Source organism: Tigriopus californicus, chromosome 5 (assembly GCF_007210705.1).
Source record: "Tigriopus californicus strain San Diego chromosome 5, Tcal_SD_v2.1, whole genome shotgun sequence".
NCBI lineage: Eukaryota > Metazoa > Arthropoda > Copepoda > Harpacticoida > Harpacticidae > Tigriopus > Tigriopus californicus.
Window position 1 is genome coordinate 8,839,753 of NC_081444.1, and position 27,289 is coordinate 8,867,041.

Below are 27,289 nucleotides of genomic sequence, written 5' to 3' on the forward strand. Positions count from 1 at the left end.
TTTACATCCACACTCTCCACCCGAGGTGGTATACTTGATGCTCGAAGCTCGGACTTGGAACCTCGAGCTGCAAAACCAACAAACAAATCCCCGTTTGGCCTTGTCTTCTCTTGGTCGCGCTCATCTCATTTTCGGAGCCTCGAGTGCAAGCTCGTATGTTTTGGCTGCGTGCCTCGCAGCCAGAATGCGCCAACCGAGTTTGCCGAGGGAACAACCCATGGAAATCACAGAGGAGAGAAAGTGTCACACACGAAAATAGTAGTAGCCTAAAGAGGGAGGAAAGACCTCGGTCCTCTGAGACTCGGAGATCTCGTAGTCGGTGGCCTTCTCTCTACTTTGGTGTGGATGTTGGGACTCACTCCCGCCATTTTATTTGTCCAATCAAGACTGTTTCAGACATTTGCAGGTGACATTTTTGGTTGATTATTTGGTCAAATTTGGAGAGAACCAAATATCATTCATTCGTCGTTGACTTGTGTGTATATAACTGAGATTCTTATAGTGGAAAAGACAACCAGCCAACTAACCAGTCAGCCATCAAGTCAGCCATCGAGTCAGCCAGCCACTTGACTCAATCCGAACTACTCGTGGTAAGACACTTCGTTTTTCCATCCTCATTTTTATCCCAACGTGTTGATAACAGGAATACTTACGCTGTGTGTTGTACAGACTTGGTGTAATTGGAAATGACCAAGTAAGGGCTCATATGTGACATTCGGTTTTGATTCATCGAGAAAATGAGGTGGTACTAGTAGTTGGTCCGAAAGGAACTGGAAGCTGATAGTTCTTTTTTTTGCCCGTCTCGCGTTTCCTGTGATGCACTTACGGAGAAGGAAGGAAATGGGGAGTCCCTTTAGGCCCAGGCTATTGTTGGCACTCGTCCCAATAACCTACTCGCCCACCCCACCCCTTTCAGTTCGAGCAACTCAAATTCTTTCCCTAAAACGCCATGAATCAGAGCTGAGCTGAACTGCATTTAGGAACAGATCACTGACATAATCCTCATGTCCCAAGTGAATAGTCCATCAGTCGATTAAGCCTTCATGCAAGTTTAGAACAACACCGCATTATCCATCTGGATATTCGCAGAGTTTTAGTGGAGGCCATTGATTTCTTCCTCTCGCTTTGATTCAGATCATGTCGCAGTAGTACCAACTTTGGAATCGGAGATATTTAACTTACCATAGGACGTGAGTTAGTCTTTGAGCAGACGAAGATGGCTAACGTCACAGTTCGCTTGCAGATAAAAAAAAAAAAGACGACGGTCGAAGACACCAAACCGAATGGAAAAGATCACCCGAGTTCGCCAAATGAAAAAAAAGTAATCTCGACTCAATGTCGTGCTGCATGCCTTAGAAAGGCTTAAATCCCGCAGAGATAATCAAATTAAGGTGCGTTCTCAAGATCACTCGCACACCATTGGTAGAACAACTCAAAATGGCTGGTTCCATAACCTTGGGGGTGTTGGTTGGATCATTTTGATGGCATAGGACGAAACGATCCCCGGCCATGGCATGAGGAACAACAAATATGTTCATCACAACCTGGTCCAAGAAAGTTTATCCAACCTTGCAAGTTATTAGTCATTAGAAGATTGCAAAAAAGGCTCAGGATTAAAGAATGGGAGCTAAAGCGTGTCACTAAAGGCCATTACGAAAGAACCAGGTACCAAGCTCCCTAACCTATCTGAAGACACATCAACATGCTCGTACTGGTAGCATGGTTCTTAATCCCAATGTGTTTCTCAATTCACTGGCACCGCCCCTCTTTCTTCTTGTCATTTGGAACAACTTTCATTCATCAAGGTGTAGAATGTCCAAAGAAGGGAATATTTCATTTTACAGTTTTGAATAGTCAGAGTGTCGAAAGTACAAAAGTCCGGTGACTGCTTTGCTCGGGTATCTCAGTTAGAACGAGGCGCGTCTCTAGTTTTTATATCTCAGCGGAAAAAATGCAAAAAATCTCCCGCTTGTTTATAAGTTGTTTGTCTGGCTTCTAAAAAGCCAAGCCAGATGATGCACCTACATACGGTCGAACTTTGAACAAAACATTCTTCCATCTTTTAGTGAAACGCAAACACATTCATCCATAGCGCAAGGCAAAGTTTAATCATAAATGCTATTCAACTTGCCAATCATTGTTTCTTGGAAGACCAACATCCGGTATCTTGCATTTCTCCAACCCTGGCATCAACCTAAAGCGCCAAATGAGCGAAGCTTAGGTTTCTCCTCTAGGAACTGGTCATGCCAAGGATACATGACGATGGTCTCGAAGTCCGTAAAATTGCAACAATCGTACAAAAGTCTTAACATCTACTATACATACTACTTGATATACTTTCAAAGTTCCGGTGGTGACGGTTAAGTGTTCATGGATTTTGAAGTGGTAACTGTAGGAACTTAATATCTGAAGGGTTCCTTTAGACAGCCAGGTAAATGAGGATTTGTCAGGAGTCTTCAATGACAATTGTAAAATGTCGAACTGTGGACGAAAAAAGATCATTTTTCCCTCTAGAGCAGATATTGAAGTTCGGATTTCAATTCAATGCCTGGTTATTGGCTACTGCAAAAGCAAAGGATATTTGAAGGGTAAGTGTTTCAGAACACTTGAGGCGTCTCAGCTCTCAATACGTGAGATTCTATCAACTTTCACGATCAATTGTTCAACTTGACGACTAATAATTTGCATGCATTTCCCATCATGCATTCAGGTAAAAAGCCGGTACTGCAAGCTCAAGAGCCAAGTGTGTAATCATTTAATTGTTCAAATTATACGCCGCACATTAAAGCTACAAAACCATGTCAATACTTGAAAAGCAACGTTTGCAAAATGGTTTGGGTTTGATTGGGCAGCCATGTGTGCTGGTCTATTGTATTGTTGGATGAGAATGCTTGGTCGCTTTTGTGGGATCCAACGAGTTCCTCAATTTTGCTAGGGATCCATGGGTTCATTTCACAATGGGAATCCCTGTCCTGATAATGTGTAATGGTTGCAGTCTTGCATAGAGCGGTAACAAGGATGAAGAATTTACACGAGGTCTCATTCAAACGTTTCTGAAAGCTCGCATCCAAGATCCAAACATAAATTTGCTCCCACTATCTTGGACGCAACCGTTTCAGTTATAATCCATAATCCTTTTGTTGTTCCATTTGACCACCTGAAAAGTCCATAAGCCTATTGCTTTTTCGATGAGGCAAGTCCAATCCACAGAAACTCGAGAAGAGGCGACCTAACTTGGCACATTGTATCGCATATTGTATTGTAAAAAGCTCGACTTCGCTGCGTTTTTCAGTTACGTCGCAACTCCCAAAACGGTAAAATGTTTGTCCCATTTTAACCTGCTTTACACGTCCACAATGTTGAACCCACCCCACCTCACCCCAAATAAAAAAAATACTTGTTACTAAACCAAATATCTAATCCATACTAATTTGATAGTTTTAGAAACAGGCAAAGTAGGAAAATGTTTGATATCAGGATTGATGGTCATAGATACGGTTGAGCCCATTTGAAAAAGGTTCACCAGAAATAAAATCAAAGATGGTGTAGCGTAAGTAATAAACCGGCTCAATAGATTTGGATTGTTAACCTCAATCAGGTTGACTCAATAAAGTCAGTCTGAAGTTTTGCATTTGTTAAAAAAGGACCTTTGCCATTTTCTTTCAAATACTTCAACTTACACCTATGAACACCAGTGATTCCCGTAAATTTCGGCGTTCCTTTTGTTATTATCTCTATCTACCACTTCAAAGCGTTGTCTAAATTCTTCTTCAGATATAGAACGAGCACAATGAACTCTTTGTGTCAAAAAGGCCGTGACACCACATGAATCAAAAAGCCCTCCTCTTTCTGATTAGTAAATGTGAATATCTAAACCTATTTGGCATTCACCTCTCTGAGAATGTAATTGCCCCGTGAATCGAAGTTGGAAGTTTTTATTGGAGTCTGGGGACGGTGTAAATCTCAGATCACGTGCAGCTACTTCTTCTTCTACTTCTTCTTCTTCTTCTTCTTCTTCTTCTTCTTCTTCTTCTTCTTCTTCTTCTTCCACGGACATAAGGGAACACATATGTGATGTGAGTGTAGATGAACAGGAATCCAACAGACCATGTGTACGTACGTACAAACGGACGGACGCATGTACACACTACATACAATGGGGAACCAAGAACAGACTTGAGCTCCTAAACCAGTTGAGGGAATACCAGCGCTTTCAGTTGTCACACTAAAAAGGCCCAAACGCACTGTACTCAATCGACCTCGACCCAATGATTAGCAAATGGCGGGTAACAAAATGGGAATTAAAACGTCAATTCAACAAATGAATAGATCGAGGTAAACCGAGGCAATTCCAATTGACCCAAGACCAAGTTTGAAAAAGGTTGCTGATTGCAAAAATGGCGGGATTTCAATTGATTTGTGACTTGCGATGTTTTTGAGATTGGAATCACATCGAGTATTATGTTATGGTTATTAGCTGTGTACTATATCAGATATTAGCTGACTCCTTTGGACGTTTCATGGTTGGGTCAGAATATCACAGGCTAGTTTTTGTGTTGCCTCTGACATTTATATCCCTCAAGCCGTGGCTTAGAGCTGATGACAAGGGCTAGTTAATCTCCGATATTGAAGAATCACATTGTTAGCAACTTGTACCCTAAATACTAACCTGATTGTCTTCTGTTGTTTGACGTGAGTTGATCAAAGATCTTAAAGCAGGATTCTTTTGCTTTTGAGCTTGTTAAAAAGTCTACATCCCTAAGTCACTAATTGGAACCCAACTGAACAAAGATTCATCCTTCTTAGTAGCTGAATTTGTGAAAACACATGGGAAGGCCAAGTCAAATTCATTATATCGTTAACAAAGGCTGAAAGATATTTTTCATTCATGGTGTTCTCGAAGGAATTAGTGAGGGATTCCTGCACAGTTGAAATTGCGCGTAATGCTACAAGGGTATGCAAACATGTCATCCTAGTGAAAACACATATTCAAGGCATTTTCTGTTGAACACAGGCACAACATATTGCCACTCTGAATTCAAGTTATCACTAACAACCGATACTTCAGATGCCTTTGACAGACACGTCAGCGGTAAAAAACCGTGCACTAAGTATTGTTGTAAACTATGGATCACTTAAATGATAGGTCTAGTTCATTAAGCAAGTATTTTGATTTCATTTTCATTTTCCGACCTTTAGGGACGTCGTAGTAAAGACAGCTCTCCAATGAGCTGTTTGTTTTTCAAATTTTCAAGCTAGAGGGTTTAAACGCAATTTTTAACTCTGAAACTCAAAAAGGGCCCAAACTCACCAGACGTAGAGAGTAGCTGTGTACAACTAATGATGTTATTGAAAGTCGAGAATCGTTTAGACCCAAAGATCTTGCATTTTCGATTTATTTACCAAAGACGCATGATATACTATGACGGAAGATATACCGATTCCGTCTGGCAAGGCTTCGGTTTTGGCAGCTTTGAAGCACCGCTGATCGATCTTCTTGGACCATGAATTATCTTTGGGTTTTGAACACGTACAAGTTCAAATTCTCCCATTTAATTGTACATCAAACATCCAATATGCTTAGAAATAGCGTTTGACTCCTTAAGCATTTTTCTTTTGACTTTTTGTTATCTCCGTTCTTTTCCGCCTATTAATCTACTAGTGTATATGCCTACTTGCCTGTCGATCCTCATGTCTGGATGTCTCTTTGTTTCTTTGTCTGCCAATTGTTTCCATGAATATGTCCATATGTATTTGTAACGCACTCCCAAAGAAACCAGATCTTTTTTTACCTGCCGCCGGATAATTTATGCCGCACTTATCCCAGATGATCTGTCTGAATATTATTACACCGTCCATGGGCGGGGGGAACGCCAAACGCCAAATCAACTATTCACCCACGAAGGCCAAGGAAAAGCAGCAAATACACAAATGATTTTGCCGACCGAGACAAGTAGTTTCTACTTTTTCGATCGAAAGAACACCTCCCCCCCCCCAACACCCGGAAACGGGCAAAAGGTTCAGGGCTTAGTGAGCTACCTCTTGAAGGACGGAAAAGTGATTGGGACGAATGGTGAGCTGGCTCGCATGCACCATGCACTTTGGTTGATCAGATTGGGAACGGATAAAACCGTCCTCCATCGTCGATTCCTTAGGCATTATGCATTTATGACTCACACTTAATCTCTGCCATTGTCGTTACTTTCAGATCCAGGAGGCCACACGAGGGCCAAAAACGATCGCTGCGGATAATACAGTCAGCTAGTCAGTCCTGACAAACAGCCAACCAACCAACCATTGCTGATTTCCGAGGCGGACCAGGTGAGGACGAGCCACTCGAGGAGCGAAGGCTTCCCCGCGTCCTCCCATCAGCGCCGAGTAACAATCGTCGCTGGGTGGGACGGACCATGGAATGAAGGAGATCGATCTGTGCCATTTCCAATATTCCACTTCACCCTCACTTTCAAAGGCCTACGCCAGGCTTGTGCTTTGAGCCAACTGGCTGAAGACTGCCCTTGAGTGAACTCCACCCCTTTGGTCTTGATCATCCCCGATCCTCGTCCTGATTACCATCCATGGAATTGCTTGGAACCCATTGGTTGATGGGAACACACATTGAGATCATAGGCCCTCATCATTAGATTAAAGGAATGACTTCATGACCGCACACATCCATCGGAGACATAGGCCACGAATCCTGTTGTGAAAAAAACCATTAATCAATGGTATTGTTCGCTCCGGATACAAGAGAAATCAAATGAATCCGGATGGTGGCTGCTGATCCCACCATTGTCATTGTTCCTTAACCTAACATTACAACGACGGCAAAGAATTCCACTAGCATATACTGCTCTTCCTCTTCTTTTCGTCTTCAACCACTACCATTAACAGTACCTACTACGGCTACTACTGATGCTCGCGTATTTCCGCTCTTGACCGAATGTGAGATGGAGAAGATCCCTTTGGCTGATTGGACCGGTGTTTGAAGAGCTCTCCATTACAATTAGAGCCATGGATATGGCTTTTGCGGATGTGATGGAAGTCTTTGTGACTCCCATCACAGTTCTGATCGGCCTCCTAGGGAATGCCCTATCCATATGTGTGCTGAGGAAGAAAGAGATTCAGTTGCGGGGAAGCTTCGCTCGAATTCTAATCGCATTGGCCGTATTTGATATTACGTTCATTGCCGCTTCGGGTGGAATGTTCTCACTGAGGTAAGATAAAGACTAGCCTCGAGAAGTCAGTCCATACACGAACCACACTTCGTATCCGAACTGAATGTCAAGCTCCCAAATGATGTCAGTTCAATTTTCTCGCTATTATTTGCGATCATTACAATTTACACTTTCAAATGGTATAAATGCAATACCAAGTCAATTACCAAGACTTGTGTTAGTGGTGGATGTAGACAAAAAACGCAACTTTCCACTCAGGTGGTGTCAAGAACTATTCATCGCCTGGCTGACCCGTTCGCTCAACTGACGAGTGCCAACATTATTGGTTCAATTGGAAATTGATGCCACAAGACACGGAATGGCTCCAACCAATTTAAACAGACATTCTCCATCACTCTTTTACGCTCTTTGTTCCATTCCATAAGCGAAGTGGTGCACGAGTGGAGCACAGCTAAGGAATGCTTAATTATTAACGAAAGAACATGGCACTTCTGGGAAGATGCGTTATTTCATGCTTGGCTGCAGCCGCTCCGCCTAATCGTAAGACTTCCAATGGCTTGATTTACCGGCAGAAAAGTTTTCAAGAAGGCCGCCAAATGAAGCATGAAAAAGATTGACAGCTGACGTGCCATTTTATTCTTTGCCTTGATTATTTAGATGAATGGATCGAGAGAGAGGGGTGAAAGTGGTGATCGAAAGCGAAAACGCCTGAATCTAGAATCAAGTTGGGCCCTTCATTCCCAATTGGGCGTTTGGGCTCTTGAGACCACCCAGATTTGGGATTTCAAGCTAAACTGGTCCGCTCGGCTACATTCAACTTGTCACATTTAGCATTGGAATGCACTTTTCTTGCCCACTTGGCTCTTCAATATCTGGCTTGAATGTGTACAAACACACACACACACACACACATGTACATGCATGCACACACACACACACACACACACACACACATACGTAGATACACATACTTGAAGGGAGGTTGGCAAATAACTTTATCCAGCGCATTAGATTCCTCTCCCTGGCTTCATTGGAAGCAGACCCCTAGAGCACATCCTAGTGACATTTGGGTAGGTGCTGTCTAATTAAATTCCGCATGAGAAAGCATTCTCGTCGACATTTTTCACTCTCTACTCGATTATTATCGAAGTGCTCTTTCATCCATATCGCATTTGTGCATTCTATACGATTCAATGATGATGATGATGGTGATGATGATGATGATGATGATGCTAGTAGCTGCATGCACGCAACACCCTAATGTGCTATTTCATGCAACATGAATTGATCTGGGTTTGCTCTCTTGGTTTTCCAGGGCATTAAGTGATTACTACCGGATGCACATCTACCCCTACACGGTTCCCATCCTGTTGCCATTGGCTCAGATTTCCATGACGGCATCCGTGTACACCACCGTGGTCACGTGCTTTGACAGATACATTGCCATCTGCCGGCCGGCCTTATTGGGTTGCTGTGGACGGAGCGAGGAAAAGACCTCGTGGAGTCTCATCATTGGGACGGCCATCTTCTCAGTGTTCTACAATATCTCACGTTTCTTCGAGTACAGAGTCATGTGGGTCACGACCACCTATACAAACTTTGACAACTTCACCAATGAGTCCTTATTGGCCAATGTCACTGAATTGGCGGTCGTGCCCACCGAGTTGCGGGAAAATGTGAATTACATTCAGTATTACATTCTGTTGACCAACTTCATCTTTATGGGGATTTGTCCGATCATCGTGATGATCACGTTCAATGTGCTGGTTGTCAGAGCCGTTGAGGCGGCAAATCAGCGGCGGGCTCGGATGACCAAGCGACAGCAAAGAAACATCACCGTCACCTCCATGCTCGTGTCCGTTGTTCTAGTTTTCCTCATCTGTCACAGTGTCAAGCTTATTATCAATTGCTACGAAGTCTACCAACTGATCTCCATGAGCGGCTCATCCCCATCCTCTTCTCCGTCCGGGAACGAACTCTCGAAAGAGAACCAGGCTCACTCGAGGGGAGGAGCAGGAGCAGGAGCAGGAGGGACAACTGGCACAGGAGGAGGGGGGGAAGTGTCCTACTTTGAGCCTCTCAATAAGATGGAAAACGACACCCTGTACATGGATGACGAGATCGATGACGGAAGTCAAACCTGGCCATTGTGGGCGGATTACATGACGATAATCAGTCATTGGTTGCTCATCTTGAATTCCTCATGCAACATCGCCATCTACCTTCACAAGGATCCAAAGTTCAAAGCCGTGTTGAAAGACATGATGCTCAACTTGTTCAAAATCCCGCACATCTCGTTGGCGGCCTGTGAAGAGGAGGAATCCCGCACGGGAGCCGTTAGACTTCAAGTATTTCGCCAGGGGGAGCAGAACCAAGCCATGGTCGAGCTTGAGGGATTCGAGGACGATGATGACGAGGACGACGATGATGATGATGATGATGATGATGATGATGATGGGGGCGAGGAGGAGTCCTTTCCGACGAAAGCCGATTCTTTCGACAATGGAAACCACAGCCCGGGCTATGGTCAAGTTCGCACCGCCTCCACCGGAACAATGACAAAGAACCAATGTCAGATCTTGATTACCACGCACACTTGAACCATCCCCCCATCCCCCATATTCGTTCTCGCTCAAGGTCCAAACCTATGATCTTTCGTCTCCAAGCAAGACAACATAACCATGAAATGAGTACCTCAATGAGTTGGTCGTTCATTTTTGTTGGCCAATAATGGAATATCCTCGTAGTGATCATTCTTTGTGACCGTTCTCGGTCCCACGTTTCATTCGCTTTGGACTTCGTTCTCTCATTTCATGTGTTTCCTCTGATGTACGAGTACAGTAGATCCTAGACGATTAGGCCAACCCGACAACTTTCATCCTGTTGCTCTTCTGGAATTCTGGAAGCAAGTCAACACGAAATGTTTGAAAATGTCACTAAATGAGAGATTTGTGCCATTTGTACGTGCTGTTAAGACAAGAGTATTTCTATTCATATTTTCTTTGTTGAGAATGCTTCCCACCAAAGTATCGGTCTAAAAAATAATATATCCGTTGCCCTGCGCGAGGATTCCGTTTTACAGGTAATCCAAAATATATCACAATTCCAAGGCAGCGTTTGTTTTTCCTTGGATGGTTGTACCGAGCAGTAATATACTATATTCTAACCAATCGTTCTCCAATCGATGTGCATTCGCAGTGTGTCCACGTTCTGCTGCGACTGACAAGCATATGAGTTACGCATCGTAGTACATCCATCCAAACTATCAAGCCGATCTGAGTTCTTTTCGACCTATCAATATCGTACGATGGAATGCTCTTAAACTCAGTCATCCCCATACAATACATTAAATTCAAGCACATGCAAAGAGGGCTTAGCCATGGCTTAGCTTTCCTCAGTTTTCTATTAGTAATTTACCTCACAAATACGCAATAATATGAGGGCAATAAATGCCCCAAAATGTTTGCAATGAATCTCAGATCAACTAGTAAACGGTGAACGTCGAGTGCCATACTGCCATCTTCCAGTTCCAATTGGGAGCCAGGGGCCAAAGAGAAAGCCATTCGTTGTTGGTGTGAGTGCAAAGTACCCATAATGTCAATGGATGCCGGTAGAGCATTAATAGACACCAGGACACATCAAAGGCATTCTATTTCACAACGACAAGGTACTTCTTGAATGCGGAACACACATTCCATTCCATTCCATGCTTATGCTTGAAAGACACACACACGTCTTTCTTGCTCGGTTTTGTTTGTAGATTCGGGTTCCAGGAAAAATGATGTTCAATATTACTTGGCGCCTATTGCACCTTTGATCCCATTGGACCCACTGGACACATCCATACATCACACCATCTCATCGAACCAAAGCCGATAGACCACGGGGAAATGACTGGAAATGATTCAGGCAGGAATGGCTCCCTGAGACTCGAGCTGATCCCATGAAATCATTCTTGGCCGGGAGGAGTGAGTGGTTAGCGAGATCATTCAAGTCAAAAAGTTGTCACTCGATATTTTAGGACGAAAACTTTTTTCATTGCCTTGCTCTTCGAGTCATAAAAGATCAGGGATCGATTTTCATTAGGCCCCATCTTGGGAACTCGGTCTCATCCATCTTCATGGGGAGTTTTATGGAACCCATCGATGATTGGATGGGTCCTTGATTAACGACAAATCAAAACGTAGCAATTCTGAGCCAAAAAATCGAGGTTCCAGAAATCTAATGCGTAAGATTTCAGTTCATAGAGAGTGATGCTCTCGGAACCTCTGAGATCGCTTTAGCTACCATTTTTCACGTTAATCGGTCGCTACTAAATGATGTTCCAACTTCATTTCAATATCACAAACGATGGTTAAATATTTTCTGAACTTTTCAATATATGCATTTTTAATGGAAAGCAAATCTCTTTGTGCCGCCACTCTACAAATCTTTTCAGTTGATTTTCTGGGAATGTGTTTATGAAACTTTGCTTGCATGCAATAGATCATCTTTGCCTGTTTTTTGCGTTGCACACTCCCGCATTTGGCCAATGGCTGCCTCTTTTTTCAGTCGACCAATAAAGCGAATTATGTCATTGCTTACACGCACCAAACACATCCCAGCCTAAAAAATTACAATAATGCCGAGGCAAACATGCCTACTACTCGTTCATACAGTATGTCCAGGGAAAGCAGTATTTGAACTTTTCGTGGTCTCGTCGCACTTGTCAGCTACAAAGCCAATATGCTCTGTTGGGACAGCTTCCCCTCGCTTCCCTTCTCATCCTATGCAGTCCAAGCTGTTGATGGAATGAATTGTGAATCAAGAATTGCAGATCTATTTACTCTGATCTGTTTCAAAACACTTGACAAGTAAGGGACAAGGTCGGACGTCCTCATCTACCCTCGAGGCATGAAAAGTAGTGTCTGGCCTGCATGACCAACCGTTCCGTCGTCTCAAGGCAAAATATTGGAGGTAAGGAATAGAACTACAACGTTAGCTTTGGGAAAACTCGTCCTGTAGGTACGTATGTATTGTATTATGTACAAATCCAGGTTTAATTCGTGTCACGCACAAGCATTGACGGGATGAGGAAGAGAAGGCAGGCATTTTTGGGTGCAACAATGACTGATGATGAATGTACGACGTCGTCGGGCACAATCAATCTCCACGTTCCATATCACGAGCGACTGATATGTAGGAATTGAAAACAGTTTTCGACGCCTTCATAAAGTGGATTCAACCTCGATGGAGAATTTGGAAGAACCAACGATTTTGATAAGTGATAGAGAACCTGGATGGAAGGATAGATGGATAGATGGATAGATGGCTGGCTGGTTGGCTGTTTGGCTGGCTGGCTGGCTGGCTGACTGGCTGACTGGCTGGATGAAGGATGTGAGAAAGTGGAACAAGAGAGGGGGAATAATCGAAGATTGAATGCGGAAGGGAACGTGGGAGAGGAAAAGGGAAAGAGAAAGAGCCAAATCAAGATGAATTGCTTGGGCGAAAACTTGTGCCATCCGCCACCAACTATTGACACATGTTGCATGCACCTCCTCAATTCTACGACGAGGACGCGCAATCCTTACAAATATACTGTTGGTAGGTTTTTCACGGAAACTGGCTAATGGTTTTGAACTTCAAGTGCACATCATTTCACCATGGGCCATATCATAGATTTCTAGACACTGGATGTCGGACGACCGACCACTCGGCTGGTTAAACAGTACAATGGATGGTCTCCTGGGAATTGATTACAAACCGGTTTATTGTACTGGTTAGCCAACCGAGTTGTCGGTCGTCCGACATCCAGCGTCTAGAAATCTATGGCCATATATACCATGGGCTTACGAGTAGTCAATGTAAATAATTAGAACAATGCAGTTAAATAATATTTCTTGCTTTTAATCCCCGAAGGCAAACACACGCAAAAAGAAAACAAAAGCAACACAAAAATGAATGATAAATAGATCTTGAATCTAACTTGCACTCGCTCGTTCATTGCGATCACGGCATAGGCTGTCACATATAACGGTATGACAACAAGGCCTTTCACGACACATCCATTCTATGCACACGAACATTTTCGTCCCAGCCCATTTGGCCGTCCCACATCTGGGCGAATGAAACGGCGCACTATCCACTTGAATCAATCACAGAAAAGAGTCTCAAATGTGTTTTTCGCAAGAAGGAAGAGAGATCCTTTGAAGAGTCTATCATGGCCGCCTCGGCTGGTCTCTTTCTTTCGTTTCTTCTTTATGTGTTTCTCAGTCGAAGAAAGCCGGCTTCAAAAGGACTTTTTGGTACGGGTGGGCAGAACGGACTCTTTGATGGCATTAAAAGCCGCAAGTAAGCCATACTTCTTCTCTTTGCGCTGGAAATAATTGCTCACCACGTCATTTTCATCTATATTAGGGAGAAAGAGAGAAAAGCGACAAATGAGATGGAGAGGTTAAAGCATTGGGCGAAAGGATTCAGTCTCCGCGTAATCAATATTTCTCGTCTGGGAGCAGAGTGAGTAAATAAAAAGGAATAAGGTGGAGAGAAGACCAAAAAAAAACACCCGCCCTCACACACAAAGACACGCGCACACTCTCCGCTACCACTGCTGCTGCAACCAATGCCAAATGAAATGACATTGTACATTCGTTTCATACTCGCAGTTCCTTGGGATATTCAAATTCCTCCATCCAGAGCTTTTGATTGCAACCAATTCAAATATTCGAACGATCCCACGAACACTTTCAAGCCTTCCTTTGCGGGAAAGTTCGCTTGTCTTGTTTTTGCGCCGAGACGCTTCTGCTCCTAATGAATATTTTAGAGCAAGGATTGAGATAATTTTACAGGCCAACGGAGCCATTCAATGAACTATTACCCCACAAACGGAAATGGGAGTCGTTTAAATTAAGGCCACATAAACTATTGGTTGGGCCACTCAGTAGTAGGTGCTGGGAAAGCCCTTGGGTGCTCCAACGTCATCTGAGTTCGAATGATATTATTGCATTGCCCAATGGTAATTGGAGTTAGACCATTAGGCGAACCGTTTCTTCGTTTAGGAGACCGAGCGAGAAGTGCTCGAGATTCTTATCAATTCAAAAGGAGGGCTTAGGGAGCATCATCCAGGGGAGTCAGTCCGTCTGTAGGATTGTATCTACTCTAGAAAAGGTCCACTTTCCAGCTCTTTCACATGCACATGTTGGTGGAATTACATATACGTACATGGTGGCTAGGAGCAACCTTAACCCGTGAGAGTCGTCTCCGGAAGTGCGAAGGGAAAACGTTGAATGTACGCAATTGGAGAAGAATCTTCGCTGGGGATTTGAAACAAGGGGAGAGGGGAGAGCTTGGGCATTCAATAAGTTGTTGGAATTTCTGTTCCATTTGTAGCCGTAGCCGACCTAATGTGGAGGTGCAAATTGGCATCGTCGTCGACTTCATGCTTTGACTGTTGCTGGCACTGAATGCAAGGGTATATTCTAACTTGGTTTCCGAGCGACGGGAAAAACTTTGACAATGCCGTTGAATGAACTTGCAAATCTGAGTGGCGATATTCCTGGCGGCCTTCCACAGGATTTGCCGGCACAGACAATGACAATAAAGTAGAATGCCAACAGTTTAGCGCAACTCCTCATCTTGGCAGGGCATGTCCCGTACAAGATCTGCGACATGGAATGAATTGACGTATTCGCTCAGATAAGAGGCATTCTTCATTGCAGCGATGTGAATCATTCATTTCGTGCATTTGATATGCTAAGCACGTCGTGCAATTTGCCCGACACGGAAGAACAAGATCGCTCCACGCGAAATGTATAATGCATAGTGGTGGAATTATTGATACCCATACATGACCATGAGAATGCTAAGAGTTGGAGTCATGTGTTGATTGAATTGAACACTGCGTGCTTGCATTCAGTTTCCCATGAACTTGTACCCAATTCGTTGGCCCCGACTACCATCCATCTCTTTCGTTTACCTTCAAATGTAGATCAAGTGAACCAAGTGAGTGCGTGGGGACACAAACAAACACGTACTCGTACTGTACTGCAATCATAAACACGTGGAGACACACCAAGAACCTCAACAGTTCCGATCATGCCCGTTCTCAATCTAAACCAGGGAAAGAAAACACTCAAACACCTTACCATGAATGAGATGTAATCGAAGCAAATGAATATAGCTCGCGCCTTAGTTAGATTGAATAGGTGAAACGAAAGCCTTGCAAAGCGTCTTGGCATTACATTGGAAAAGCTTGACGAGGAATCACGTCTGCCTTTGGACTCAGTACTGATAGTCGAATTACGGATGTTGAAATAGGTATGAATGTTAGTGGACATAAGGAGTGTACATAGATGAGGTGTGTATGTGTGTGTGTGTGTACGCCTTGCTCCAAGATCTTAAAGCTTGCGCTTGACTGGAAAGAAGTAACAACAAAAGCGAGCATGAGAGAAATGGGTAAGGCTCCGTACGGCCAAGCAAGCACAACGAAGACCAAATTCTCGCTTTGAATTAGACGGACTTTGTGATTAAGAAAAAAAGGTTATGGCATTTCTTGACCTCATATCAGAAGATCGGGGCTAATATGATCATTGACAAATCATGATAGGGGTTTGGACAGGCCACAAAGTGCAAATATTAAATGGGAAGATCTGCGTAAGGGCGGATTTGAAAACGATTTTTCGACGAGAGAAATGTCATTTCCCAAGTAATATATCTCATTAGAGTTTCTAGTGATTTTAGAGACTCGCACCTTATTTGGCATATACCTTTTCCCTCGAATAGGATAGCTTCGCGTCAATCCATCAACTCATTTAGTGGATGAAATCTTTGATCTCTTGATATCTCAAGCAGAGTATTTTTTCCAGTAGTTGATCAATGACTCATATTTCAACCAAAGCTTAATAAAGCTTCGGCCAGGGCCTTAAACACATGGCACAATGATGTCACAGTCTCCTACTGAAAGTCGGTGTTCAAGTTTAGCTTGGACACATCCTGGCCCCAATTGCTCACCGCACCACGATTTTCGTGTTTCTTTTCGCGGAAATTCATTCTTGTTTTTCGCTCATTGGTCAATTTTTGAAACAAATCGGTGCTTGTTGGCTGTGTTTTCCATTACGACATTGCTTGACTGTGCTTTGATAATCTGGGGCCTACTTTCCTACTCAAACATCCCTTCCTGGTCTAAAATTTCGAATTGATGATTTTGCCAACCCTCTGCCAGAATATCTTGTCCCCCCGCCCTTAGCAATATTCCCGCCTCTGTAAGCCTCCAAGGTCGTCTTCATTTATCTTCAAGTTGTGGCTCTGCTAACGTTCGGGACTTGAGTAACATAACAGGCACTCGAACCCACCTCCACCGTGGCTAACACCAGATTCCTGATAGATTGTCTCCGCTACCTGGGCATGTCAAAATATTACAGTGTGTCTCCATTCGGGTAAAGGTTATACTTAGTCAGTAACCGCCGTGGGACGACGAGGGAGCAGAAAATGATCCGAGTCACATCGACAAAGAAGAAGAGAAGAAAATTTCAAACAAGCAACGGATCCAGCGACCTCGGCACTCACTCGTTTTTGTTGCATCTAATTTGGAAAGTGAAACAAACTTTTTTATAACCGCAATAGTATGCCTTTTTGCATTTTCGAACATGACCACTAGCAAAAGAAGGTTAATTAAAATCCATGAAGTAAATCTTATGGTGTTCACCTGGTTACTAATCATTGCTTCACTCTTTGTCAAATTTGAGAAATGGTAAGTCTCTGCTAAGATAAAACTATGGGATCTGAATGAAAAATGAATTACAATCTTCAAGACTCTTTGCATTCTTGGACTTAATTAAAAGCCCATTGAGAAATATTATAAACTTCATGTAAGGAGAGTAACGGCTATGGAAAAGATTGACTACTACTCTCACAAAACAATGGCCGCTGAAAAAGGCTGTTATTTCTGGTTTACAAAAAAGGAAAATCGAGTTGGCGAACACATTGTCACCTGAATTGAAAAAAAAACACAATTTTTTTATTAAGTAGATACTTTTTAATCCACGAAAGTACCACAAGAGTGGATTTTCTTAAAGATTTTAAAGCAATAGACAATTGTAAAATCATAGACAATTAGATCGCTTGACTTTTTTTTGGTAATTTCAGGTTACCTGTAGACCTTACATGCATTTCAAGGCTTGTAACATCAATCGGTCGATTTAAGAGACAAACTTTAACAATCAATCTTCCTGCACTGGCCGGATCAAACAGAAAAGTTCAACTCTGGTTAAAGGGGAGCAGAAAGTCGACGAAAAGGACATCAAACTGAATGTGAGAAATAAAAACTTTGAGGGGTTGGTCTGTTGGATGCAAGGAATGATAACCGTAGTTTTGATATCCATCAAGATTCTGTCAATATAATAGGCAATGATTCACGCTCGCTTGTTGAGGGAACGAAAAAAAAAGTTTCTCATCACGCGTCGCCTACTCCACTCGTCTGTTGCCTGTTGAACCCTTGTCTCTCTCTCTCTCTCTTTTCCTTGTCAATTTCTTTTCAACCCGAAAAGTAAGAAACACCTTTGGTCCTTTGATCTTCAAATTGAAAATCCCTAGCATGAAGATCGATTTCCCTCGTGATTATCATGAGAGAGGCTCTTTTCTCCTTTGACTCGAATCTTTTGAAGCATGCAGGCAGACACAGAGATAGGTGGATTGAGAGAACGGACGATCAACAATTTATCGGGCGGAATTAATTCGATGTCTGCCTTTTGAGCACAGATAACTGGGAAATATCTAGAAACGCCACCAAGAGCCAACGCTTTGACGAAGCTTGGTCGGTAACTGGCACACTCAAAAAACAAAAATCACTTAGGGGCAAAAATGCGATTTAGAAATGGGAAAACAGAAACAACTATCTTTTCCTACTCTACATAAATTGCATGTCATACCTGAGATGAGAGGCCTTCGTTCGGATAAGGTGGGCAGGACATTCTCGTTGGCAGAAAGAGATACGAAGAAGGCAAAAGGGACCAGCCAAAGGCAGAGCGTGAAATACGCCATAACCTGAAAGAAAGAGCAAAAAGGAGACTAGGCCCAGGGTATTCCGTTTTAAAAAATTGCGACTAATCCATAACCTTTTCGTAACAAATTTAACTGCCGAACAGCACATTCACAGTCAAATGTTCGTTGACTTTGACAAGGTTAATTATTGCAAGTTACAAATAAAGAGAAGTAAGGTAAGTTTGGCAAGATTAAGACCAGATAATTTCAATCTATTCAATAGACATTATCTTATTATGGTGAAGTTTAGAAAAACTAGATTCAAAGCCAGTGGACATGGCGAAGTTAGCCAAGTTTGGCTTTTCATGCCAATGAATAACTGATATTGCACTAACAGTTGCATGATGATATCAGCACTGGGAGTTCACTGTTCTGGGAGATCACTGGGGCACTTTTCAATAGGGCATGTCAAGTGAATGAATTCAAGGAAAAATGTGGTCCGGCACCCTGATTTTGGCAATTTTGGGGAGGGAGAACTAAGACAAACATCAAAGTCAACTCGGACCTTTGAGTTTTTAATAATCGAGTGATTTTGAGTTAGCTGTGTTACAAAAACCAACAAAGTGAACGTGTTGGTGTAATGTGGTGAACGCACTATCAAATTGGCTCAATACCACAATGATATTTGCTTAGATCAGAGGTAAAATGAAATACATGTCGAAATTCAATGCATGCACAATGCGGCTTGGCTGAGCATGTTGTCCTATATTTTACTCCATGGAATAACGTCAGTTGTTCATGAACGCGTTCACTTGACAAGCCCTATACAGAAGAGGTGCTAAAAACCCCAAGATACAAGTAACTGATATTTTTTGAATGAAATGTGTGCCTATGTCTCTATGTTTTGATTTCAACCTATATCATTTATGATTGAGGCCATGATAGTTGTAAAAAAGCAAAACGCAAAACAGTCCAAAGCAGTCCAAGCCGCAAAAAGAAATTAAGCTTGGTTCATTTTTTATTAAAACTTCATCTTCTACATGTCAAAACAAAATCTGACGAAGCTTTGGTTCAGAGAGGAAGAAACAAGTAATTATTTTCCAAGAAATGGGTAGCTTATATTATTGGCTTACCTCTGTAAACGGGTAGAAATTTTCCCCAAAGAACTGGAAGGCCAGGTAATGATTGACCAGGACCAGGGCTGTAAATGAGGGACCAAAAATGGCACCGATGAGACAATGACCGATACGTTGCCTGACCTTCTTAAAATCCCCCATGAGGCATTTTTAACTTGACAAATTTTCGATTTAGATTTTAATAATGGTTTGTCGTCGTATTAAGATTAGGCTTAGTAAGGGCTAATTTCTATATCCAGACAGTGTTTTGATACATCAAGTTGTTTAATATCATGAACGGCATCATTGTAAATGTCAAAAAAAAAGTTGTGATCGAAATGACCTCACACGGAATACGAGCCTCATTCATTACAAAGAACCTGGGAATCAGCCGACAAGTTGTCAATGGTATAAGAAAGAGGTTCAAAGCCTGAGAAAACAGTGTGGATTCCGGCTATATTTAATGCTTTCAAACGTCGAATCAAGACGAATCAATCATGGTCACCATAAGTGTGGAGGAAAACAATGTCCGAGGGACCATAAAATACCTTGGCTCCATGTCGAGGGCTAGGAAGAAGATGCAGCTTATCATTAAAACAATAGTGGCAAAAGATTTTCCTGATCCAAGTTCTTACTCAATGAAATAAAGAGTGGAGAGCAAGTCATTCTTTTCATTCATGAAAAATTGTTCAGGGTTGACGGCGTGCCTAAAAGAAGGGCAAACCACTTTTTGTCCAATAAGAGGGTGGGGGATGTACCTGACAATGTTATGTTCTCTTTTGAAATTAAAAATGCGACTTCAGTGATCGTCCTGGTTGTTGTTAACAACTTGGCAGCTGATTCTCAGGTTCTTTGCAATGAATGAGACCCCTATTCCGCGTGAGGTTATTTCTATCACAACCATTCTTTTGACATTTACAATGATGCCGTTCATAATCTTAGCAAAATTTTGTAAATCAAAACATCGTCTGGATATAGAGATTAGCCATAACTAAGCCTAATCCTAATAAGACGACAAATCATTACAATCTAAATTCAAATTTTGTCAAGTTAAATATACCGCGTGGGGGATATACTGCGTGACATGGTTCAAAAAAACGTTCTCATTTGCGATTACACTGGCTTACGATTAAATGATATGACAACCTCAAGCAAGGACTTGTCAATAAAAGGCCGATCATGTCTTACCCACATCAAGAATAAAAGGTGGTGACGAGAGGGCAAAGAAAGGGAATGTGTTGAGCAGAATTAGATGGAGAATTTGACTGATGAGCCCGCACACTGTCATGGTCAGCGTGAGATCTTCAAACAGGTACAGGCCCAAGTAGATGATGATGGTAAACTGTGAAAATAAGGGTATTAATCGGACACGTTTCATAAACTTGGCTTTAAGATTTTCATGTATACTAGCACCGAGGGGACACACGTTTTCACAACTATTCCGGTTTTATCGAGCTATGCCACTTATTTTTATCAATGGAGCAAATATATCCCATATTTACTCAATTCAGCTTGAGGCCATTGAGATGGGCTCGATTTCTGTGTGGGTGGTCTTGGAGTAGAAAATTGAGTCATAGCTCAGTATAAAGCCTGAAATAGTGCTCCCTTAGGTTCCGCATCGACCAGCTCATGCAACAGTTGGTTGTCAAGAACCGGGCCGGATCGCTTTCTAATGCAATTCACATAGCATGGCGATCGGATTTTCTTGCCGGTCGTTGGGTGATGGGCGGTGACTTACCCATGTGATCCATCGGATAATTCTGGCCGTGAGCACCGTGTACTCCTCCACCAATTCAGCCAAATAGTAGAGACCCGCGGCTAAAAAAACAAGACTCAAGTGAGAGTTTAGGCAAATATATAGATTACTAGATATTGGATGTCGGACGACCGACCGCTCGGCTGGTAAAACAGTACAATGGATGGTCTCCTGGGAATTGATCACAAACCGGTTTATTGTGCTATTTAGCCAACCGAGTGCTCGGTCGTCCGACATCCAGAGTCTAGAAATCTATGGTTTAGGTCATCAATCGACAATGAGCTATGCTTGCATGTATTTAAGTATGTATGTACGTGCAGCTTTTAATGAGCTCTTAGTTCTCCCAATGTCACGGTTGATGAGACTTACCAATTGCTAATGTGACAAAGATGATTTGAATGAGGGTCGAGACCCAAGACAAGGCGTAGAAGAACCACATGGAGCAAAGAGGACCCGGACACACCCACAAATTGGTCCGGCGAAAAGCTGGGTCCCGCCAAACTGATTGGTAGTGCCGATCGAAGGATGGATGCTTGTTAGGACGATGGTCAGAGATCCCAATAGTCTACCGATCACGGACCATTCGACAATCGACAATCAACAATCGACCCAAATAAGGAGAGAACGAGGCCTGCTCAATGGAGTGGCTCAAATTGGATCAGAAGAGGAGGCCTGGAAAACTGCCGAGTTCCAGACGGGAACTAATCCCGGTTGGAGACTGAGGCCGGCCCCTAGACACAGGACAAGTTGTCAGCGATGATGTGGTGGACCACTGGATTGCGGTCACGGCTTCAACTACGGAGCTGGGATGACTTGAAGACAAGCTCGATTGATGATATGAAGATGAAGAAAAGAGTTGTTGTTGATGACGAGGAGGGTTCTAACCTATTTTTGACAAACAACCGATTCCCAGGTTGGGTGAGTTATTTGTATTGCTGATATCATGTAAAGGTCCAAAGAAAAAGTGACTTTAAAAAAAAATTGAAAACCTAAAAAACACTTTTTGACAGTTTTTGACCTCTTCAGCCGAAAAAAAATGTTTGACACACATTTCAATTGTTTTCAATTTTTCCAATTTTTAACCATTATAACATTTTTTTAACTCTTCACCTAACTCTTTTCACATCTTACGTCATCTTTTGTCCTGTTATTGTCTTTTGGGTCCTTATCTGCTTCCTTCTTACTTGTTGTTCCTAATTTCCTTTTTAGTTTGGATTTTCACTGGCTTTACTAACCAATGCAAAGACTATAATACCCAGCATAATCAAAATGAAAGATTATGATTTATCTAGTTGTTGCCACTTAAGGTCTAAATAATATTTGGTCTACCTTGGGCCCTCTGGTAGTAGAGCATAAGCATGAAAAGCAACCTCTGACAAGCCCAGCCTCCAAGATCCAAGAAAGAGTCAACAAAAAGTTGTCGGCAGGAAAGGAGCATGCATTGTCACCTAAAACTGCTACAGGTTCATTTATTGCAAGCAAGGGCTTCTTGGATCTTGAGGGCTGCACCCATCAGAGGTCACTTTTCATGCTTGTACTGTTCTATTACAGATCCCTAGGTCTACCAATGAATTGAACACGGGAAGCCCAGGCCATATCTTGCCCAAAAAAAATGCCGAGACATATGGCCCAAAAATGATCCAAATTTATCCTTCCAGGAACAGGCAGTTTTAGTTAGGGTTAGCAGTGCTGTGGGCTTATAACAATGAGTTTAAATTGAATCAACAAACAATGGTGGATTTCTGAGTGAGCGAGAGAAAGTACTACCTAGTGAAGTGTCTAAAAGTATTGAAAACAAACAACTATTGGCATCATTAGTTTCCTGAAACATTCAAGCACCGATTGATATAAGTGACTCCACCCCGTGCCAGCCCCAGGAGAGACACTTCAACACAAACAGACTCCTAATGCAGATTTCATTGATTTTAAAAGTGTGATTTGGAGTGGGTAAGTGCTGGATGGCCGTGTTAGATCAGTTGGGAAACAAGGCCCGGACCATCAAGAACAAATAGTTGTTGAGTTTTTTAAGATTTGGGCATGGCTTTGCTAAACAAAATTTTCAAAAACATCGATTCAAATTTTAACTTATTTTTTTATGAACAGCCACGGAACTCGTCACCAACAATGAAATTGTGCCCCATGATATCCTGATTTCAAGAATCACCCTCATATGTCTCGGCATTTTTTTTTTGGCAAGATATGGCCTGGGCTTCCCGTGTGAATATATCAAATTCAATTCCCCTATTTTGGTTTGGGAAGGTCTGCAAAAAAGAGAGCTTGCAATTGAGCTACGTACATCTACAAAATTATTTTATGAGCAAAAGAACCCTCAGCACCAAAACAGTAGGGTCCAGCAGAGAGTCAATTGTTTACTATGGCATCCATATCAATTGAAGACATGTCTTAATGTTGAACAATGTTTATTGCACATTTTCACAATTTTCTTTTCAAGTTTTGACAACTTTTTTGTGTTCATTTGTTGGGTTGAAGTAAGAGTGGTGTGGGAACTCCATCTAATATTCATCTGAACTTCAGAGGGCGCTTTGCGAGTTAACCTCTGCCACATAGAGGGCTGATTGGGCCGATTTCTATTTACTGAATTATAATGCGTTTGTTTTGTTTTGTCTCATTCTATAAAATCATTGGTATAATTAGTGACCCGGGTCAAATAATGTCCGGAAAAGATATTACATTCAAGGCAAGTCACGAGTAATTTATTTAGCAGTCCACCATGTCTCGTTTTTCTTGGGTGGTCTGACCTTCTAAGGAAGTGCCATTATTAAGAGAAAAAGGGGCTTGAGTCCCAGTGCACACGAGTCTTTTACTCGATTTTGGAGAAATTGGCCGGACTTAAGTCGTTTAGAAAGGACTTGAGTCTGGACTCATCAAGAAAAAAAAATATTATTTTTTTCATAGAATTTGGCAAGACCTGATAGTATCATACGCCCTCAAGTCCTCTTCTGGACTCGAGTCTGAACTCGGCGAGTCCGGCAACAAGTCAAAAAAAATCAAAGGACTCGTTGAAGTCCGACTTTTGCCAAAAGCTAAAAGTACCTTTGAAATCTATAAACCAACCTGAATGATTTTTTTTGGTCAGGCTGTAGATAAAAAAAATGTGAATTGCTTAGTCAACCTCGGAGTTTGTCTTGGTAGAAAATAGTTTAAAGCATTAGGCATAGACAAAAAATAGACCGGCTCTCATAGTCGTTAAGAGGTGATCAAGTCCAGGGTCAACATACATGCACCCCGCCCAGCCTGGCTTTACCGCCAACCCCCCCCATCAGGCTGAGGGGTTGGTTTTATCTACAAGCCCTCTAGTTATATCTAAGGCTTGAAGTAATGCGTTACTTTTTGAGTAATGCTTGCTATAACGCGTTACTTTCCTGAAAAATTAGCGGTTACCCTATCGGAACGGTTTCTGAGCCTTCCCATTACCGTTACTTTTTTCTCTACTTACCAAGCGATATTTTGCTTAAATTCCTTATCAAATGCATTAAGTTACTTGCCACTGATGGGATCAAATCGATAATCACAAGAGTCATTTATTTCACGTCATATTTGCAAAAAGCTAAAAAAATGCTTTAGAGTTTTTTCACAGTTTGAGGTTCTTTTTTCTGGAAAAGTGACGGGTAACGGTACTGGTAATGCGTTTTCTAAAAAGTGACACAAACCGTAACTCGTTACCATTTTTGGTAATGGTTCAAGCCCTGGTTTTATCCGATGGTAGTGAACTTGTGAAGAAGTCCACTTTGGTCACACTTGGAATGGCAAGCGACGGACCAACAGCAGTCAGTGAGGCAGTGTCTGTTTCTTGTCAACAGTCAACAGCACCGTTCACACACCGTTCACGCATCACCGATCACGGTTCAGGCTGACACACCCGCACACCCGCACACCCGCACACCTAAGCACATGAACAAAACAACAGCCGCCAATCCACTCATGAATCCATTCATTCATTCATCCTTTCTCCATCCCCTCCGGAATCCGGTGACAACTTGAGAACTTCAGAGTTGAGTTTCGCGGGTTCCGTCGGTTGCTCGGTCCATCGCCGGCCTGCCGGCCTGCCGGCCTGCCGCCCTGCCGCCCTGCTGCGAATCCCCGGCCAGCCCGTTTGAAAGGCCCCTTCCAACCCACCCTTGTGGTGAGGCACGGTTCCCCTGGACTCGAGTCAGTTGTTGTTGCCAGTTCCGGCCTGCAGGCCGACTGCCACTGGACCTGACTAGCCACACCTCTGGATGACCCCTAATTGACTGACTGAAACCGCTGATTGTAATTAATTACTGCCGGTGTTTCTCCCCATTCCTGGGATCCCCAAATCGCGGAATAGGGCGATCAACTGGGACAAATCCCGGACCAGCGGGCAGTTTGTGGGCCAGATGCCGTCTAGCAACACGCGGGTGGTCTATTTCTATGACCCGGACGTGGGCAACTTCCATTATGGGCCGGGTCATCCCATGAAGCCGCATCGCTTGAGCGTAACCCATTCGTTGGTGCTCAACTACGGACTTCACAAGTCGCTCAAGGTGTTTCGGCCCTATATCGCCACGGCTCATGATATGGCCCGCTTCCACTCCGAGGAGTACATCGAATTCCTCCAACGCGTCACGCCCCAAAACATCCAGGGCTTCACCAAGAGCTTGTCTCACTTTAACGTGGGCGACGATTGCCCCGTGTTTGACGGCCTGTACGAGTTCTGCGCCCGCTACACCGGCGCCTCCATGGAGGGCGCGGCCAAGCTCAACAACGAGGGCTGCGATATCGCCGTCAATTGGTCGGGTGGACTGCATCATGCCAAGAAGTTCGAAGCCTCGGGCTTTTGCTACGTCAACGATATCGTGATTGGTATTCTGGAATTGCTCAAAGTCCATCCGCGTGTCCTTTACATCGACATCGACATTCACCACGGTGATGGCGTGCAGGAGGCATTCTATCTCACGGATCGCGTCATGACCGTTAGCTTCCACAAGTACGGCAATTACTTCTTTCCCGGCACGGGCGACATGTACGAAATCGGGGCGGAAGTGGGGCGTTACTACTCGGTCAATGTGCCCTTGAAAGAAGGCATGGACGATCTGAGCTACGAGTTGGTCTTTAAGCCCGTGGTCAAGGACGTCATTGACTTCTATCGGCCCACAGCCATCGTATTACAGTGCGGGGCCGATTCGCTGGCCAACGACCGATTGGGCTGCTTCAATCTCAGCATCAAAGGCCACGGGGAATGTGTTAGTTTCGTCAAGAAGTTCAATATCCCAACGCTGGTTTTGGGTGGGGGTGGGTACACGGTGCGCAACGTGGCCCGTTGTTGGACCTACGAAACGTCCATTTGTGTGGATAAGGATCTGTCCGACGAGCTACCTTACAACACCGAATACTTCGAGTACTTCTCGCCCGACTTCAGCCTCCATCCTGATGTCAACCCGCGCTCGGAGAACGCCAATTCCAAGCAGTATCTAGATTCAATCGTCGAATCCATGCACACCCAACTTAAGATGGTCCAACATGCGCCCAGCGTTCAGATGCAGGATATGCCTGGAACGATTTATCCCGATGATCACGATCACTTGGACGACCTGGATCCGGATGTGCGCAATCACGAGATCGAGGAAGAGAGGCGCACTGAGGCAGAAAACGAATTTTACGATGGTGACCGAGATCAAGACGGGCCCACCGAAGATTTGCCGGCCAAGTAAAACGCGAAAAGCACTTGGTTGGTATTAGCAGATATGTTTTCAGACCAACCGCCAATTCCACTCCTTCCTTCTCCTACTCGTAACGTCTGAATTAATGCCACGCCCGCAGCCGGCCATTTGCTTTTGTATTATTGTAGCGCACCCCTGAAATAAGACAAGATGAAATGAAATAGCCATGTAACAGTACGTACAATAAACGTAACTCTGTATTGTAAACCAATCAATTGTGTCATCAATCACATCAACGAGTTTTTTTCAAAAATAGCGGTGTCGTATCCAACATCTTTCTCCTCAGTATGTGGGTGCGGATGGGCCTGTCCAAGTTTCCATGGAGAGAGTAGAGAGATCGGTTAGGGAAATCGAACTAGGGGGGGGGGCATCTCTCATGACCTCATCTCCCTGGTTTGCATAGCATCAGTCTAATGCGGCGTGATCGCAGTAACATCGAGCCGACTCCACGCTGTTGCTTAGAAAGGCTGAGAGGTCATTGCGGGCTAAGGTAGTATGGAGATCAGAGTCCTGGGGAGCGGTTAAGCGAAAGCCTTCCCGAAAATTGGTCTGATCGAACAACTCTAAGATGCATCCCTTCAAAAC

General features: G+C 43.4%; 3 protein-coding genes across 4 annotated transcripts; 2 read left to right on the forward strand and 1 right to left on the reverse strand.

Moving 5' to 3' along the window:
* The first annotated feature begins 263 nt into the window (after positions 1 to 263).
* On the forward strand, positions 264 to 10,345 carry LOC131881097 (uncharacterized). Its single transcript, XM_059227866.1, has 3 exons — positions 264 to 590; positions 6,209 to 7,214; positions 8,491 to 10,345. The coding sequence occupies exons 2-3, from the start codon at positions 7,012 to 7,014 to the stop codon at positions 9,773 to 9,775; spliced, it is 1,488 nt and encodes a 495-aa protein (XP_059083849.1). The 5' UTR covers positions 264 to 590; positions 6,209 to 7,011; the 3' UTR covers positions 9,776 to 10,345.
* A 2,695-nt stretch (positions 10,346 to 13,040) lies between these two features.
* Positions 13,041 to 21,888, reverse strand: LOC131881100 (protein TEX261-like). Of its 2 annotated transcripts, XR_009373327.1 has the most exons (7): positions 21,372 to 21,888; positions 20,985 to 21,064; positions 20,435 to 20,588; positions 19,265 to 19,332; positions 18,080 to 18,194; positions 15,299 to 15,567; positions 13,041 to 13,562 (listed from the first exon to the last, which is right to left on the reverse strand). XR_009373327.1 is itself a non-coding variant. In XM_059227870.1 (6 exons), the coding sequence occupies exons 1-6, from the start codon at positions 21,439 to 21,441 to the stop codon at positions 13,444 to 13,446; spliced, it is 606 nt and encodes a 201-aa protein (XP_059083853.1). In that variant the 5' UTR covers positions 21,442 to 21,885; the 3' UTR covers positions 13,041 to 13,443. The 2 variants fall into 2 exon arrangements, 1 of the variants encoding a protein (XP_059083853.1); XM_059227870.1 differs by lacking the exon at positions 15,299 to 15,567 and having other exon boundaries at positions 21,372 to 21,885.
* A 2,842-nt stretch (positions 21,889 to 24,730) lies between these two features.
* LOC131880526 (histone deacetylase 3-like) lies at positions 24,731 to 26,915 on the forward strand. Its single transcript, XM_059227183.1, has one exon. The coding sequence runs from the start codon at positions 25,382 to 25,384 to the stop codon at positions 26,693 to 26,695; it is 1,314 nt and encodes a 437-aa protein (XP_059083166.1). The 5' UTR covers positions 24,731 to 25,381; the 3' UTR covers positions 26,696 to 26,915.
* The last annotated feature ends 374 nt before the right edge of the window (positions 26,916 to 27,289 follow it).

Excerpts from the sequence above, each read along its gene's own strand:
- LOC131881097 (XM_059227866.1), top strand. The coding sequence starts at position 7,012 with ATGGATATGGCTTTTGCGGATGTGATGGAAGTCTTTGTGACTCCCATC. Across the intron at positions 7,215-8,490 it reads GGTGGAATGTTCTCACTGAG|GGCATTAAGTGATTACTACC; the intron begins GTAAGATAAAGA and ends TTGGTTTTCCAG.
- LOC131881100 (XM_059227870.1), bottom strand. The coding sequence starts at position 21,441 with ATGTGGTTCTTCTACGCCTTGTCTTGGGTCTCGACCCTCATTCAAATC. Across the intron at positions 21,065-21,371 it reads CTTTGTCACATTAGCAATTG|CCGCGGGTCTCTACTATTTG; the intron begins GTAAGTCTCATC and ends TTGTTTTTTTAG. Across the intron at positions 18,195-19,264 it reads ATTTCTACCCGTTTACAGAG|GTTATGGCGTATTTCACGCT; the intron begins GTAAGCCAATAA and ends TCTTTCTTTCAG.
- LOC131880526 (XM_059227183.1), top strand. The coding sequence starts at position 25,382 with ATGCCGTCTAGCAACACGCGGGTGGTCTATTTCTATGACCCGGACGTG.